The sequence below is a fragment of the Lissotriton helveticus genome, chromosome 10, assembly GCF_964261635.1.
Source record: "Lissotriton helveticus chromosome 10, aLisHel1.1, whole genome shotgun sequence".
In the NCBI taxonomy this organism is placed as follows: Eukaryota; Metazoa; Chordata; class Amphibia; order Caudata; family Salamandridae; genus Lissotriton; species Lissotriton helveticus.
This window is the reverse complement of record NC_136071.1, coordinates 1,205,615,150-1,205,634,855: the sequence shown is the minus strand read 5'-3', so window position 1 is coordinate 1,205,634,855 and position 19,706 is coordinate 1,205,615,150. Positions and strand designations below refer to the sequence as shown.

General features: G+C 59.6%; 1 protein-coding gene across 1 annotated transcript in view; it reads left to right on the top strand.

The window, feature by feature from the left end:
• Window positions 1-1,373: 1,373 nt before the first annotated feature.
• The window catches only part of CLIC2 (chloride intracellular channel 2), a 186,973-nt gene continuing 168,640 nt past the window's right edge, over window positions 1,374-19,706 (top strand). Inside the window, exon 1 of the mRNA XM_078664082.1 lies at window positions 1,374-1,950. Within this exon, the coding sequence (XP_078520208.1) occupies window positions 1,894-1,950 (57 nt within the window). The 5' untranslated portion in view covers window positions 1,374-1,893. The remainder of the gene's footprint in view (window positions 1,951-19,706) is intronic.

Genomic DNA, 19,706 nt, shown 5'->3' with positions numbered 1-19,706 from the left:
GGGTGGGGCTTGGGGTGATGTGAGGGGTGCACAGCACTCTATACCAGGGTGATGGGAGGTGGGGCTTGGGGTGATGTGAGGGGTGCACAGCACTCTATACCAGGGTGATGGGGGGTGGGGCTTGGGGTGATGTGAGGGGTGCACAGCACTCTATACCAGGGTGATGGGGGGTGGGGCTTGGGGTGATGTGAGGGGTGCACAGCACTCTATACCAGGGTGATGGGGGGTGGGGGCTTGGGGTGATGTGAGGGGTGCACAGCACTCTATACCAGGGTGATGGGGGGTGGGGCTTGGGGTGATGTGAGGGGTGCACAGCACTCTATACCAGGGTGATGGGGGGTGGGGGCTTGGGTTGATGGGAGGGGTGCACAGCACTCTATACCAGGGTGATGGGAGGTGGGGGCTTGGGGTGAAGTGAGGGGTGCACAGCACTCTATACCAGGGTGATGGGAGGTGGGGGCTTGGGGTGATGTGTGGGGTGCACAGCACTAAATACCAGCGTGATGGGAGAAGGGGGCTTGGGGCGACGTGAGGGGTGCACAGCACTCTATACCAGGGTGATGGGAGGTGGGGGCTTGGGGTGATGTGAGGGGTGCACAGCACTCTATACCAGGGTGATGGGAGGTGGGGGCTTGGGGTGGTGTGAGGGGTGCACAGCACTCTATACCAGGGTGATGGGAGGTGGGGCTTGGGGTGATGTGAGGGGTGCACAGCACTCTATACCAGGGTGATGGGAGGTGGGGGCTTGGGTGATGGGAGGGGGTGCTCAGCACTCTATACCAGGGTGATGGGAGGTGGGGGCTTGGGGTGAAGTGAGGGGTGCACAGCACTCTATACCAGGGTGATGGGAGGTGGGGGCTTGGGGTGATGTGTGGGGTGCACAGCACTAAATACCAGCGTGATGGGAGAAGGGGGCTTGGGGCGACGTGAGGGGTGCACAGCACTCTATACCAGGGGGATGGGAGGTGGCGGCTTGGGGTGGTGGGAGGGGTGCACAGCACTCTATACCAGGGTGATGGGAGGTGCACTTGACCCTTTCGAACCGAAGTGGGGGTGCACATTACCCCCTCGACCCGGGTGATGTGTGGGGTGCATATAAGTGTCTTTACCTGAGCAATGTGGGGGTGCGCATCACCCTCTTGATCTTCTTGACCCGGGTGGTGTGGGGGGGTGGGCACTCCGGGCGTCCCTGGCAGGCGAAGGGGGGCGGGGGGGGCACGTGCCTGTGCTGCCCGCTGCACCATGTGCTGCGCACAGATAGGAGCCGATGCTGACTCACAGGCGGGGCCCCTGCCAGGCCCCCGCCCCCCCCCCCATCCCTCCCACACTCCTCGCGCCCCCCCAGCCTCTCACACCCACCCTTAACTCCTCCCAATCCTAAAATTAAAGTCAACACAACACTTCCAGAAACAATTACAGCGCCTGGAGCTGGGATCTTGGCAGTGTCTGGTGGATTGTGGGGTGGATGGGTCAGCACACCAGCCGCCACCAGCGACATCGGGTCCGAGGGTGGGGTGTGCCCTCCCTGACTGGCAGCACGGGGGGTACGGAGCACGGCCGTACTCCAGCAGCGTGGGTGACACCCTAGCACAGCGCCCAAGGGAGCCGCGCCGGACTCGAGGCGCTAGAGCCGCACCGGACTCGAGGCGCTAGAGCCGCGCCGGACTCGAGGCGCTAGAGCCGCACCGGACTCGAGGCGCTAGAGCCGCGCCGGACTCGAGGCGCTACGGAGACAGATCAGAACCTTCTGCCTACGACCCTTCGGGGGACCCAGGAGCCCTGAGGACGCCGGGCCCTCAGGACGAGTTTATTATCCCTCTCGGACCCTTACCTGACACGAGGAGTTGTGGCCCTGCACCTTGAGGGTCAGCGTTCCGGAGGGCCCCGGCCAGCATGGCGAGCCTGAGGCCCCGCTCCCTGAGGGACCCCGAGATCGAGCTCTTCGTGAAGGTGAGTGCACAGGGCCGAGCATGAGGTACTGGGCGGGCATAGTATGAAAGCAAGGGTCCCAGACTGGAGACCATGTATGATTGACAGGTGTGCCCACAGTCAGCATTTCAAGGACCTTACGAGCCTCAAAACCCTTTAGACTCAATGTATTATTAATGCGCTCAATTTCCGGAAAATGTGTGCAACAACCAAACGGAAAATGTTTTTACAGATGTGGTTAATTAATTGACTCCATCGTATTTCATAATTATATTAACCTGTTCAACAGACAGTTGGAGGTACAAAAAAGCAGGTCACTTCTAAGAGTGTGCAAGGAAAGAGAGTGCTCGGGTGATGAAAAGGTGAATGATAGAGAAACAATTGACAGCTTGAAATTGACTGATCAAACAATCTCAGTCCTGTTGGAACCTGGCCACGTTGACTTTCAGTATCAATTTAATATATTGATTTCATTTATACAGTACTCAAACGGATTCTTATGTAGCACGTTTTTTGAAAAGGGAGAGAGAGAAAAGGTGGTCCAGGTGAGGTCTAGGCAGGCGTCGAGGTTTCGACCCGACTTGGGGTGAGTGGAGGCCTCAGCCCGTGGGTCTTCTTCAGGACGGTTTGAGCAACCCGGGTACCGGTGATGTGTCAAAGTCACAGACCCGTGGGTTCCCGTGGGTAATTGTGAGACATCAGGTTAAAATTCCAGCAGGAACTGGTGGTGGGCGTGTGGGGCGCGTCCTCTTCGTCACGGGGCATACCATGCGTTTCAGGTACTCTCCGGGCTCCGGCGTCCGCACGGACAGGTGAGTGCACAGAGGTACTGGCCAGGCAGGCCTTACTAATATGTAAGTGAATCCACAGTGTGATTATTAGAAATGGGGGCGGGGTTTGAAGTATAGCTGGAGCCCCTCCCCTTCTAATACCTTTCTTTTCTTCCCGGTGGGATATAAATGATAAAAGATGTTAGTGAGGGCCCCTCACAGAGCGGCTCACTGTCACTGCACTGTCATCAGCATAATGCTTCCTTTGGCTAGAGCCTGGGACCCCCCTTCCGGGTTCATTTGAGGTCCCCATGGGGGCGGGGGGCGCCCCGTTTGAAGACCCCTGCTCCACGGAACACACAGTAGAAGCTCCTGGTATCACAGGGGCCTCGTGTCTGGGGAGGGCCCCCGCCTCTAGGACCCTCAGCTCTGGAGTTTGTAACCATGTCCTGGTGCAACCCTTGTTGGGGGCTCACGGGGTACCCTCATCCGGCCACAGGCACACTGGGGGCACACGGGGTACCCTCATCCCTCCACATGCACACTGGAGGCACACCGGGTACCCTCATCCGGCCACAGGCACACTGGAGGGGCACACAGGGTACCCTCATCCCTCCACATGCACACTGGAGGGGCACACGGGGTACCCTCATCCCTCCACATGCACACTGGAGGGGCACACGGGGTACCCTCATCCCTCCACATGCACACTGGAGGGGCACACGGGGTACCCTCATCCCTCCACATGCACACTGGAGGGGCACACGGGGTACCCTCATCCGGCCACAGGCACACTGGAGGGGCACACGGAGTACCCTCATCCCTCCACATGCACACTTATGAGGCACACGGGGTACCCTCATCCCTCCACATGCACACTGGAGGGTCACACGGGGTACCCTCATCCCTCCACATGCACACTGGAGGGGCACACGGGGTACCCTCAGCCCTCCACATGCACACTGGAGGGGCACACAGGGTACCCTCATCGCTCCACATGCACACTGGAGGGGCACACAGGGTACCCTCAGCCCTCCACATGCACACTGGAGGGGCACACAGGGTACCCTCATCGCTCCACATGCACACTGGAGGGGCACACAGGGTACCCTCAGCCCTCCACATGCACACTGGAGGGGCACACAGGGTACCCTCATCGCTCCACATGCACACTGGAGGGGCACACAGGGTACCCTCAGCCCTCCACATGCACACTGGAGGGGCACACAGGGTACCCTCATCCCTCCACATGCACACTGGAGGGTCACACGGGGTACCCTCATCCCTCCACATGCACACTGGAGGGGCACACAGGGTACCCTCAGCCCTCCACATGCACACTGGAGGGTCACACGGGGTACCCTCATCCCTCCACATGCACACTGGAGGGGCACACAGGGTACCCTCATCCCTCCACATGCACACTGGGGGCTCACGGGTACCCTCATCCCTCCACATGCACACTGGAGGGGCACACGGGTACCCTCATCCCTCCACATGCACACTGAAGGGGCACACAGGGTACCCTCATCCCTCCACATGCACACTGGAGGGTCACACGGGGTACCCTCATCGCTCCACATGCACACTGGAGGGTCACACGGGGTACCCTCATCCCTCCACATGCACACTGGAGGCACACAGGGTACCCTCATCCCTCCACATGCACACTGGGGGCACACAGGGTACCCTCATCGCTCCACATGCGCACTGGAGGCACACAGGGTACCCTCATCCCTCCACATGCACACTGGGGGCACACGGGGTACCCTCATCCCTCCACATGCACACTGGGGGCACACGGGGTACCCTCATCCCTCCACATGCACACTGGGGGCACACAGGGTACCCTCATCCCTCCACATGCACACTGGAGGCTCACGGGGTACCCTCATCCCTCCACATGCACACTGGAGGGGCACACGGGGTGCCCTCATCCCTCCACATGCACACTGGGGGCACACAGGGTACCCTAATCCCTCCACATGCACACTGGAGGGGCACACAGGGTACCCTCATCGCTCCACATGCACACTGGAGGGGCACACGGGGTACCCTCATCCCTCCACATGCACACTGGAGGGGCACACGGGGTACCCTCATCCCTTCACATGTACACTGGAGGGGCACACGGGGTACCCTCATCCCTTCACATGCACACTGGAGGGGCACACGGGGTACCCTCATCCCTCCACATGCACACTGGAGGGGCACACAGGGTACCCTCATCGCTCCACATGCACACTGGAGGGGCACACAGGGTACCCTCATCCCTCCACATGCACACTGGAGGGTCACAGGGTACCCTCATCCCTCCACATGCACACTGGAGGGTCACAGGGTACCCTCATCCCTCCACATGCACACTGGGGGCACACGGGGTACCCTCATCGCTCCACATGCACACTGGAGGGGCACACACAGGGTACCCTCATCCCTCCACATGCACACTGGAGGGTCACAGGGTACCCTCATCCCTCCACATGCACACTGGAGGGTCACAGGGTACCCTCATCCCTCCACATGCACACTGGGGGCACACGGGGTACCCTCATCGCTCCACATGCACACTGGAGGGTCACACGGGTACCCTCATCCCTCCACATGCACACTGGAGGGGCACACAGGGTACCCTCATCCCTCCACATGCACACTGGAGGGTCACAGGGTACCCTCATCCCTTCATATGCACACTGGAGGGTCACACGGGTACCCTCATCGCTCCACATGCACACTGGAGGCACACGGGGTACCCTCAGCCCTCCACATGCACACTGGAGGGGCACACAGGGTACCCTCATCCCTCCACATGCACACTGGAGGCACACGGGGTACCCTCAGCCCTCCACATGCACACTGGAGGGGCACACAGGGTACCCTCATCCCTCCACATGCACACTGGAGGGGCACACAGGGTACCCTCATCGCTCCACATGCACACTGGAGGGGCACACAGGGTACCCTCATCCCTCCACATGCACACTGGGGGCACACGGGGTACCCTCATCCCTCCACATGCACACTGGAGGCACACGGGGTACCCTCAGCCCTCCACATGCACACTGGAGGGGCACACAGGGTACCCTCATCCCTCCACATGCACACTGGAGGGGCACACAGGGTACCCTCATCGCTCCACATGCACACTGGAGGGGCACACAGGGTACCCTCATCCCTCCACATGCACACTGGGGGCACACAGGGTACCCTCATCCCTCCACATGCACACTGGAGGGGCACACAGGGTACCCTCATCCCTTCACATGCACACTGGAGGGGCACACGGGGTACCCTCATCGCTCCACATGCGCACTGGAGGGTCACACGGGGTAACCTCATCCCTCCACATGCACACTGGGGGCACACGGGGTACCCTCATCCCTCCACATGCACACTGGAGGGGCACACAGGGTACCCTCATCCCTTCACATGCACACTGGAGGGGCACACGGGGTACCCTCATCGCTCCACATGCACACTGGAGGGGCACACGGGGTACCCTCATCCCTTCACATGCACACTGGAGGGGCACACGGGGTACCCTCATCCCTCCACATGCACACTGGAGGGGCACACAGGGTACCCTCATCGCTCCACATGCACACTGGGGGCTCACGGGGTACCCTCATCCCTCCACATGCACACTGGGGGCTCACGGGGTACCCTCATCCCTCCACATGCACACTGGAGGCACACAGGGTACCCTCATCCCTCCACATGCACACTGGGGGCACACAGGGTACCCTCATCCCTCCACATGCACACTGGGGGGCACACGGGGTACCCTCATCCCTCCACATGCACACTGGAGGGGCACACGGAGTACCCCCATCCCTCCACATGCACACTGGGGGCTCACGGGGTACCCTCATCGCTCCACATGCACACTGGGGGCACACGGGGTACCCTCATCTCTCAACATGCACACTGGAGGGGCACACGGGGTACCCTCATCCCTCCACATGCACACTGGGGGCACACGGGGTACCCTCATCGCTCCACATGCACACTGGGGGCACACGGGGTACCCTCATCCGGCCACAGGCACACTGGAGGGTCACACGGGGTACCCTCATCCCTCCACATGCACACTGGAGGGGCACACGGGGTACACTCATCCCTCCACATGCACACTGGGGGCACATGGGGTACCCTCATCCCTCCACATGCACACTGGAGGGGCACACGGGGTACCCTCATCGCTCCACATGCACACTGGAGGGTCACACGGGGTACCCTCATCCCTCCACATGCACACTGGGGGCACACGGGGTACCCTCATCGCTCCACATGCACACTGGAGGGGCACACAGGGTACCCTCATCCCTTCATATGCACACTGGAGGGTCACAGGGTACCCTCAGCCCTCCACATGCACACTGGAGGGGCACACGGGTACCCTCATCCCTCCACATGCACACTAGAGGGGCACACGGGGTACCCTCATCCCTCCACATGCACACTGGAGGGGCACACGGGGTACCCTCATCCGGCCACAGGCACACTGGAGGGTCACACGGAGTACCCCCATCCCTCCACATGCACACTGGAGGGGCACACGGGGTACCCTCATCCCTCCACATGCACACTGGAGGGTCACACGGGGTACCCTCATCCCTCCACATGCACACTGGGGGCACACAGGGTACCCTCATCCCTCCACATGCACACTGGGGGCTCACGGGTACCCTCATCCCTCCACATGCACACTGGAGGGGCACACGGGGTACCCTCATCGCTCCACATGCACACTGGAGGGTCACACGGGGTACCCTCATCCCTCCACATGCACACTGGGGGCACACGGGGTACCCTCATCGCTCCACATGCACACTGGAGGGGCACACGGGGTACCCTCATCCGGCCACAGGCACACTGGAGGGTCACACGGAGTACCCCCATCCCTCCACATGCACACTGGAGGGGCACACGGGGTACCCTCATCGCTCCACATGCACACTGGAGGGGCACACGGGGTACCCTCATCGCTCCACATGCACACTGGGGGCACACGGGGTACCCTCATCCGGCCACAGGCACACTGGAGGGTCACACGGAGTACCCTCATCCCTCCACATGCACACTGGGGGCACACAGGGTACCCTCATCCCTCCACATGCACACTGGGGGCACACAGGGTACCCTCATCCCTCCACATGCACACTGGGGGCACACGGGGTACCCTCATCCCTCCACATGCACACTGGAGGCACACAGGGTACCCTCATCGCTCCACATGCACACTGGAGGGGCACACGGGGTACCCTCATCGCTCCACATGCACACTGGATGGGCACACGGGGTACCCTCATCGCTCCACATGCACACTGGATGGGCACACGGGGTACCCTCATCGCTCCACATGCACACTGGGGGCACACAGGGTACCCTCATCCCTCCACATGCACACTGGGGGCACACGCGGTACCCTCATCGCTCCACATGCACACTGGATGGGCACACGGGGTACCCTCATCGCTCCACATGCACACTGGATGGGCACACGGGGTACCCTCATCGCTCCACATGCACACTGGGGGCACACAGGGTACCCTCATCCCTCCACATGCACACTGGGGGCACACGGGGTACCCTCATCGCTCCACATGCACACTGGGGGCACACAGGGTACCCTCATCCCTCCACATGCACACTGGAGGGGCACACAGGGTACCCTCATCGCTCCACATGCACACTGGGGGCACACGGGGTACCCTCATCGCTCCACATGCACACTGGGGGCACACAGGGTACCCTCATCCCTCCACATGCACACTGGGGGCACACAGGGTACCCTCATCCCTCCACATGCACACTGGGGGCACACAGGGTACCCTCATCCCTCCACATGCACACTGGGGGCTCACGGGTACCCTCATCCCTCCACATGCACACTGGAGGGGCACACGGGGTACCCTCATCCCTCCACATGCACACTGGAGGGGCACACAGGGTACCCTCATCGCTCCACATGCACACTGGAGGGTCACACGGGGTACCCTCATCCCTCCACATGCACACTGGGGGCACACGGGGTACCCTCATCGCTCCACATGCACACTGGAGGGGCACACGGGGTACCCTCATCCGGCCACAGGCACACTGGAGGGTCACACGGAGTACCCTCATCCCTCCACATGCACACTGGAGGGGCACACAGGGTACCCTCATCCCTCCACATGCACACTGGGGGCACACAGGGTACCCTCATCCCTCCACATGCACACTGGGGGCTCACGGGGTACCCTCATCCCTCCACATGCACACTGGAGGGGCACACGGGGTACCCTCATCGCTCCACATGCACACTGGAGGGTCACACGGGGTACCCTCATCCCTCCACATGCACACTGGGGGCACACGGGGTACCCTCATCCCTCCACATGCACACTGGGGGCTCACGGGGTACCCTCATCCCTCCACATGCACACTGGGGGCACACGGGGTACCCTCATCGCTCCACATGCACACTGGAGGGGCACACGGGGTACCCTCATCCGGCCACAGGCACACTGGAGGGTCACACGGAGTACCCTCATCCCTCCACATGCACACTGGGGGCACACAGGGTACCCTCATCGCTCCACATGCACACTGGGGGCACACGGGGTTCCCTCATCCCTCCACATGCACACTGGGGGCACATGGGGTACCCTCAGCCCTCCACATGCACACTGGAGGGGCACACGGGGTACCCTCAGCCCTCCACATGCACACTGGAGGGGCACACGGGGTACCCTCAGCCCTCCACATGCACACTGGAGGGGCACACAGGGTACCCTCAGCCCTCCACATGCACACTGGGGTCACACGGGGTACCCTCATCGCTCCACATGCGCACTGGAGGCACACAGGGTACCCTCATCGCTCCACATGCACACTGGGGGCACACAGGGTACCCTCATCCCTCCACATGCACACTGGGGGCACACAGGGTACCCTCATCGCTCCACATGCACACTGGAGGGGCACACAGGGTACCCTCATCGCTCCACATGCACACTGGAGGGGCACACTGGGTACACTCATCCCTCCACATGCACACTGGAGGGTCACAGGGGTACCCTCATCCCTCCACATGCACACTGGAGGGGCACACAGGGTACCCTCATCCCTCCACATGCACACTGGGGGCACACAGGGTACCCTCATCCCTCCACATGCACACTGGGGGCTCACGGGGTACCCTCATCCCTCCACATGCACACTGGAGGGGCACACGGGGTACCCTCATCGCTCCACATGCACACTGGAGGGTCACACGGGGTACCCTCATCCCTCCACATGCACACTGGAGGGTCACAGGGGTACCCTCATCCCTCCACATGCACACTGGAGGGGCACACGGAGTACCCTCATCCCTCCACATGCACACTGGGGGCTCACGGGTACCCTCATCGCTCCACATGCACACTGGAGGGTCACACGGGGTACCCTCATCCCTCCACATGCACACTGGGGGCACACGGGGTACCCTCATCGCTCCACATGCACACTGGAGGGGCACACGGGGTACCCTCATCCGGCCACAGGCACACTGGAGGGTCACACGGAGTACCCTCATCCCTCCACATGCACACTGGGGGCACACAGGGTACCCTCATCGCTCCACATGCACACTGGAGGCACACAGGGTACCCTCATCCCTCCACATGCACACTGGGGGCACACGGGGTTCCCTCATCCCTCCACATGCACACTGGGGGCACATGGGGTACCCTCAGCCCTCCACATGCACACTGGAGGGGCACACAGGGTACCCTCAGCCCTCCACATGCACACTGGAGGGGCACACAGGGTACCCTCAGCCCTCCACATGCACACTGGGGTCACACGGGGTACCCTCATCGCTCCACATGCGCACTGGAGGCACACAGGGTACCCTCATCGCTCCACATGCACACTGGGGGCACACAGGGTACCCTCATCCCTCCACATGCACACTGGGGGCACACAGGGTACCCTCATCGCTCCACATGCACACTGGAGGGGCACACTGGGTACACTCATCCCTCCACATGCACACTGGAGGGTCACAGGGGTACCCTCAGCCCTCCACATGCACACTGGGGGCACATGGGGTACCCTCATCCCTCCACATGCACACTGGAGGCACACAGGGTACCCTCAGCCCTCCACATGCACACTGGGGGCACATGGGGTACCCTCAGCCCTCCACATGCACACTGGGGGAACACAGGGTACCCTCAGCCCTCCACATGCACACTGGGGGCACATGGGGTACCCTCATCCCTCCACATGCACACTGGGGGCACATGGGGTACCCTCATCCCTCCACATGCACACTGGAGGGGCACACGGGGTACCCTCATCCCTCCACATGCACACTGGGGGCACATGGGGTACCCTCAGCCCTCCACATGCACACTGGGGGCACACGGGGTACCCTCATCCCTCCACATGCACACTGGAGGGTCACAGGGGTACCCTCAGCCCTCCACATGCACACTGGGGGCACATGGGGTACCCTCAGCCCTCCACATGCACACTGGAGGGGCACACGGGGTACCCTCATCCCTCCACATGCACACTGGAGGGGCACACGGGGTACCCTCATCCCTCCACACGCACACTGGGGGCACACGGGGTACCCTCATCCCTCCACATGCACACTGGGGGGTCACAGGGTACCCTCATCGCTCCACATGCACACTGGAGGGGCACACGGGGTATTCTCATCCCTCCACATGCACACTGGAGGCACACGTGGTACCCTCATCCGGCCACAGGCACACTGGAGGGGCACACGGGGTACCCTTATCCCTCCACATGCGCACTGGAGGGTCACAGGGGTACCCTCATCCCTCCACATGCACAGTGGAGGGGCACACACGGTACCCTCATCTCTCCACATGCACACTGGGGGCACACGGGGTACCCTCATCCGGCCACAGGCACACTGGGGGCATACGGGGTACCCTCATCCCTCCACATGCACACTGGGGGCACACGGGGTACCCTCATCCCTCCACATGCACACTGGAGGGGCACACGGGGTACCCTCATCCCTCCACAGGCACACTGGGGGCACACAGGGTACCCTCATCCCTCCACATGCGCACTGGAGGGTCACAGGGGTAACCTCATCCCTCCACATGCACACTGGGGGCACACGGGGTACCCTCATCCCTCCACATGCACACTGGAGGGGCACACGGAGTACCCCCATCCCTCCACATGCACACTGGGGGCACACAGGGTACCCTCATCGCTCCACATGCACACTGGAGGGTCACACGGAGTACCCCCATCCCTCCACATGCACACTGGGGGCACACGGGGTACCCTCATCCCTCCACATGCACACTGGAGGGTCACACGGAGTACCCCCATCCCTCCACATGCACACTGGGGGCACACGGGGTACCCTCATCCCTCCACATGCACACTGGAGGGTCACACGGAGTACCCCCATCCCTCCACATGCACACTGGGGGCACACGGGGTACCCTCATCCCTCCACATGCACACTGGAGGGGCACACGGGGTACCCTCATCCCTCCACAGGCACACTGGGGGCACACAGGGTACCCCCATCCCTCCACATGCACACTGGGGGCACACGGGGTACCCTCATCCCTCCACATGCACACTGGAGGGTCACACGGAGTACCCCCATCCCTCCACATGCACACTGGAGGGGCACACGGGGTACCCTCATCCCTCCACATGCACACTGGAGGGGCACAGAGGTTACCCTCATCCCTCCACATGCACACTGGGGGCACACGGGGTACCCTCATCCCTCCACATGCACACTGGAGGGGCACACGGGGTACCCTCATCCCTCCACTTGCACACTGGAGGGGCACACAGGGTACCCTCATCCCTCCACATGCACACTGGGGGCACACGGGGTACCCTCATCCCTCCACTTGCACACTGGAGGGGCACACCGGGTACCCTCATCCCTCCACATGCACACTGGAGGGTCACACGGGGTACCCTCATCCCTCCACATGCACACTGGAGGGGCACACGGGGTACCCTCATCCCTCCACATGCACACTGGAGGGGCACAGAGGTTACCCTCATCCCTCCACATGCACACTGGAGGGGCACACGGGGACCCTCATACCTCCACATGCATCCTGGGGGCACACGGGGTACCCTCAGCCCTCCACATGCAGACTGGGGGGACACGGGGTACCCTCATCCCTCCACATGCACACTGAGGGTACACAGTGTACCCTCATCCCTCCACATGCACACTGGGGTCACACGGGGTACCCTCATCCCTCCACATGCACACTGAGGGTACACAGTGTACCCTCATCCCTTCACATGCACACTGGAGGGGCACACAGGGTACCCTCATCCCTCCACATGCACACTGGGGGCACACGGGGTACTCTCATCCCTCCACATGCACACTGGAGGGGCACACGGGGTACCCTCATCCCTCCACATGCACACTGGGGTCAAACGGGGTACCCTCATCCCTCCACATGCACACTGGGGGCACACAGGGTACCCTCGTCCCTCCACATGCACACTGGGGTCACACGGGGTACCCTCATCCCTCCACATGCACACTGGAGGGTCACACGGGGTACCCTCAGCCCTCCACATGCAGACTGGGGGGACACAGGGTACCCTCATCCCTCCACATGCACACTGGGGGCACACAGGGTACCCTCGTCCCTCCACATGCACACTGGGGTCACACGGGGTACCCTCATCCCTCCACATGCACACTGGAGGCACACGGGGTACCCTCATCCCTCCACATGCACACTGGGGTCACACGGTGTACCCTCATCCCTCCACATGCACACTGGGGGCACACGGGGTACCCTCGTCCCTCCACATGCACACTGGGGGCACACGGGGTACCCTCGTCCCTCCACATGCACACTGGGGGCACACGGGGTACCCTCATCGCTCCACATGCACACTGGGGGCACACGGGGTACCCTCATCCCTCCACATGCACACTGGGGGCACACGGGGTACCCTCATCCCTCCACATGCACACTGGAGGGGCCACGGGGTACCCTCATCCCTCCACATGCACACTGGGGTCACACGGGGTACCCTCATCCCTCCACATGCACACTGGGGGCACACAGGGTACCCTCGTCCCTCCACATGCACACTGGGGGCACACGGGGTACCCTCATCCCTCCACATGCACACTGGAGGGGCACACAGGGTACCCTCATCGCTCCATATGCACACTGGAGTGTCACAGGGTACCCTCAGCCCTCCACATGCACACTCGGGGCACACGGAGTTCCCTCATCCCTCCACATGCACACTGGAGGGTCACAGGGGTACCCTCATCCCTCCACATGCACACTGGAGGGGCACACGGGGTACCCTCATCCCTCCACATGCACACTGGGGGCACACAGGGTACCCTCATCCCTCCACATGCACACTGGGGGCACACGGGGTACCCTCATCCCTCCACATGTACACTGGAGGGTCACAGGGGTACCCTCATCCCTCCACATGCACACTGGAGGGGCACACGGGGTACCCTCATCCCTCCACATGCACACTGGGGGCACACAGGGTACCCTCATCCCTCCACATGCACACTGGATGGGCACACAGGGTACCCTCATCTCTCCACATGCACACTGGAGGCACACGGGGAACCCTCATCTCTCCACATGCACACTGGAGGCTCACGGGGTGCCCTCATCCCTCCACATGCGCACTGGAGGCACACGGGGTACCCTCATCTCTCCACATGCACACTGGAGGCTCACGGGTACCCTCATCACTCCACATGCACACTGGAGGCTCACGGGTGCCCTCATCCCTCCACATGCACACTGGAGGCACACGGGGTACACTCATCTCTCCACATGCACACTGGGGGCACACCAGGTACCCTCATCCCTCCACATGCACACTGGGGGGGCACATGGGGTACCCTCATCCCTCCACATGCACACTGGGGGGCACACAGGGTACCCTCATCCCTCCACATGCACACGGGGGGGCACACGGGGTACCCTCATCCCTCCACATGCACACTGGATGGGCACACGGGGTACCCTCATCCCTCCACATGCACACTGGGGGGCACATGGGGTAGCCTCATCCCTCCACATGCACACTGGATGGGCACACGGGGTACCCTCATCCCTCCACATGCACACCAGGGGCACACGGGGTAACCTCATCCCTCCACATGCACACTGGGGGGGGCACACGGGGTACGCTCATCCCTCCACATGCACACTGAAGGCCCACGGGGTACCCTCATCCCTCCACATGCACACTGGGGGCACACAGGGTACCCTCATCCCTCCACATGCACACTGGAGGCTCACGGGGTACCCTCATCCCTCCACATGCACACTGGAGGCACACAGGGTACCCTAATCCCTCCACATGCACACTGGAGGCACACAGGGTACCCTAATCCCTCCACATGCACACTGGATGGGCACACAGGGTACCCTCATCCCTCCACATGCACACTGGATGGGCACACAGGGTACCCTCATCCCTCCACATGCACACTGGGGGGGCACACGGGGTACCCTCATCCCTCCACATGCACACTGGATGGGCACACGGAGTACCCTCATCCCTCCACATGCACACTGGAGGGGCACACAGGGTACCCTCATCCCTCCACATGCACACTGGGGGGGCACACGGGGTACCCTCATCCCTCCACATGCACACTGGAGGCTCACGGGGTACCCTCATCCCTCCACATGCACACTGGAGGGGCACACGGGGTACCCTCATCCCTCCACATGCACACTGGAGGGGCACACGGAGTACCCTCATCCCTCCACATGCACACTGGGGGGGCACACGGGGTACCCTCATCCCTCTACATGCACACTGGGGGGGCACACGGGGTACCCTCATCCCTCTACATGCACACTGGAGGGGCACACGGGGTACCCTCATCCCTCCACATGCACACTGGAGGGGCACACGGGGTACCCTCATCCCTCCACATGCACACTGGAGGGGCACACGGGGTACCCTCATCCCTCCACATGCGCACTGGATGGGCACACGGAGTACCCTCATCCCTCCACATGCACACTGGATGGGCACACAGGGTACCCTCATCCCTCCACATGCACACTGGGGGCTCCGATTATTACTGGGACCACACTCCAGGGGATGGCCCCCAGCTCTGAAGTTTGTAACTTGGTCAGGGGTGGGGGGCACACGGGGTACCCTCATCCCTCCACATGCACACTGGGGACTCCTAGCTCTGAAGTTTGTAACTTGGTCAGGGGCAGGGGGTGGGGTCGTTTTAGGCAAATGCAAAAATAACAAATGATGGAGGGAATGCTGACCAATGCAAACATTCACCCCAGTCCCCAGATTGGATCCAGCCTCATGCAAATCAGTCTTGACCCTGCTCAAAATGGGAGCAGTTCAGCCTGAACTGAAACCAGCAACCTGGGACCAGTTTCAGGGTCTCAGACCTCATCAGCCAGGATAGCTTGATTCCAGTGGCATGGAGAGCACGGGACCCACGTCTGGGCATACCCTCAGGGTGATACATGCAAAATGAACACTTGATTGACAGTATGTTGAACAATATCAAACATTCACCCCAATGCAAATCAGTCTTGACCCTGCGCCCAATGGGAACAGTCCAGCTGAACTGCCAGGCCAGGTCCTCCCTGGACCGGAAACAAGCATCCTAGAACCGGTTTCGGGGCATCAGCCAAGCTAGCTTGGGGAGGTATGAGGTGGAGAGTGAGGTGAGGTAGTGAGTGGGGAGGAAAAGGAAAACTGTAGTGAGAGGACAGGCATAGAGGTGAGTTTCAGAGAGAGTTGAAGCAGATGAAGGAGACATACAGTGAAGTGAGATGGAAACATAGGAGTGAGGTGCAGAGAGAAGTGTGAGGTAGACAAAGTTGAGGTACAGAGAGGACAAACGGTTAGAGAGTGACGCACACAGACTGGAGGTAGAGAAAAGACAAATGGGTAGAGAGTGAGGTACACAGAGTGGAGGTAGAGAAAAGACAAATGGGTAGAGAGTGAGGTACACAGAGCTGAAATAGAGAGTGGACAAACAGGTAGAGAGTGAGGTACACAGAGTTGGGGTAGAGAGAGGACAAACAGGTAGAGAGTGAGTTACACAGAGTTGGGGTAGAGAGAGGACAAACAGGTAGAGAGTGAGGTACACAGAGTTGGGGTAGAGAGAGGACAAACAGGTAGAGAGTGAGTTACACAGAGCTGAAAAGAGAGAGGACAAACAGGTAGAGAGTGAGGTACACAGAGTTGGGGTAGAGAGAGGACAAACAGGTAGAGAGTGAGGTACACAGAGTTGAAAAGAGAGAGGACAAACAGGTAGAGAGTGAGGTACACAGAGCTGAAATAGAGAGTGGACAAACAGGTAGAGAGTGAGGTACACAGAGTTGGGGTAGAGAGAGGACAAACAGGCTGTGATGCAGGTGAGGGTGGAGAGAGAGAGCGGTGTGAGGGGTTGAGAGGTCTGGGAGGTGAGGGTAGGTAGACCTGTATTGGGAGAGGTAAGTTCAGATGGGAGGCTGTGTAAGTCCTTTAAGACGACGTCACATTTGAGGATGCCAGGCCTGGCTGTAGGGTGATGCTGCTTTCCCGAAGCAGGTGGTTTGGGGACCACCAGAGTCCATTCTCAGGGTTACCTGTGCTTGAGCTGAGATTGTTTCGGCTCAGCAGGGTTTGCTGAGTGTAAACTGAGTGCAGAAGATCCGGAAGCCCCGGACACTCCTGCTGCCTGTTGCTGTAGTGCTGACACTACCTCCCACGGAGAGAGCACAGAGACCCCTGTGTGAATGTGATGTCATAGAATGTTCATGAGTGCATGGGTTGGAGGAGGGGTCAGTTGTAGTGAGTGGGGCCGAGCAGCAGGACACTGCTCCAGGGGGGTGATACTTACCATTGTACTTTCTTTTTCTTCGAAGTTTTATATAGCGCAAACTCGACCCGAAATCAGGTATAAGAGCGCTTTACATGCGCACCAGTTGCGTTACATACTTGTAACTGAATAAACATACTTATACAATCTACACTACTGGATTCTGGAGTGATTACCTACAGGGGCCTGACTTTGTTTATGAAACTAGTGTTATAAAGGGGTTCTTTCTGCAGCTAGACCAGTACGACCTCACGGCCCATCTGCCCCCCCACCCTTTCCAGCAGATTTAGTTTTAGGATCAGTGACAGGGAAAAATAGGCGAGTGTAGTCTGAGATTGAAGGTACCATGGTGTAGTATGAGTGAGCTAAGCGCCGACTAGAGACCTGCAGGTCGTGTGTCTTAATCTTGTCAGGAGGACTCAACCTTTCATCTTCACAGATCAATAAAATGGGTACATTTGAGTTATAATAATAATGACACCCGCTATCTGAGCCCTAAAACTGAATTTGTTTGTGGTGCATGGTACACACTGTGGCTATATGTTTCATGTAAATGCTTCTGTAGGCCCCTCCCTCCGAGCCACAGGAGGGTCCCCCCAGCCTGAGAGCACATGGTAGAGGGGTGTGGAGGCGGGGTGGGCTCTGTTGGGTCCGCCCTCCGCTCCACAGAAGCTATTGGACATTCTCTACTCCTTCCAAGGTGACACCGGAAGTTTGAGGTGTCTTCTAAGGTGTATTCCTGAATTGGATGGTAGTTCCCAGTGGCCTTCTCATCCCTCCCTCTTCTTTGAGGAGGACTTTGGAGGCATACATTGGTTTATTTGGAAGTGGCCAGTGGGGTTTTTATTCTGGCACGTTCTTGGCCTCTTGTAAGGCTAGCGTAGATACTCGTCCGTTCTTGTCCAGTGAACATGAGAAGCTCTTTATGGTTTTTTAAGATCACATTGTATATCCTCGGTGTCCCTGAGAGTGGACTTTGAGGGTTCCTGTCCTGGTGCAGTAAGTATTGGAGGTTCTCTTATCTCATAATTTGGGCATTGACCATCCCTCATCTCTTTGTGTGGAAGGTGGACCTTCACATTGTGGACATTGAGCGTCCCTCATCTCTTCGCGTGGACGATGGACCTTCATATTGTAAACATTGAACATCCCTCATCTCTTAGCGTCGATGATGGACCTTCATATTGTAAACATTGAACATCCCTCATCTCTTAGCGTCGAGGATGGACCTTCACATTGTGGACATTGAACATCCCTCATCTCTTAGCGTGGAGGATGGACCTTCACATTGTGGGCATTGAACATCCCTCATCTCTTAGCGTGGAGGATGGACCTTCACATTGTGGGCATTGAACATCCCTCATCTCTTAGCGTTGAGGATGGACCTTCACATTGTAGACATTGAACGTCCCTCATCTCTTAGCGTTGAGGATGGACCTTCACATTGTGGACATTGAGCGTCCCTCATCTCTTCGCGTGGACGATGGACCTTCATATTGTAAACATTGAACATCCCTCATCTCTTAGCGTCGATGATGGACCTTCATATTGTAGACATTGAACATCCCTCATCTCTTAGCGTCGAAGATGGACCTTCACATTGTGGACATTGAACATCCCTCTTCTCTTAGTGTTGAGGGTGGACCTTCACATTGTGGACATTGAACATCCCTCATCTCTTAGTGTGGACCTTCACATTGTGGGCATTGAACATCCCGCTTCTCTTAGTGTGGAGGGTGGACCTTCTCATTGTGGACATTGAGCATCCCTCATCTCTTCGCATGGAGGGTGGACCTTCACATTGTGGACATTGAACATCCCTCATCTCTTAGCATTGAGGATGGACCTTCATATTGTGGACATTGAACATCCCTCATCTCTTTGCATCGAGGATGAACCTTCACATTGTGGACATTGAACATCCCTCATCTCTTAGCGTGGAGGATGGACCTTCATATTGTGGGCATTGAACCTCCCTCATCTCTTAGCGTTGAGGATGGACCTTCACATTGTGGACATTGAACATCCCTCATCTCTTAGCGTTGAGGATGGACCTTCACATTGTGGGCATTGAACATCCCTCATCTCTTAGCGTTGAGGATGGACCTTCACATTGTGGGCATTGAACATCCCTCATCTCTTAG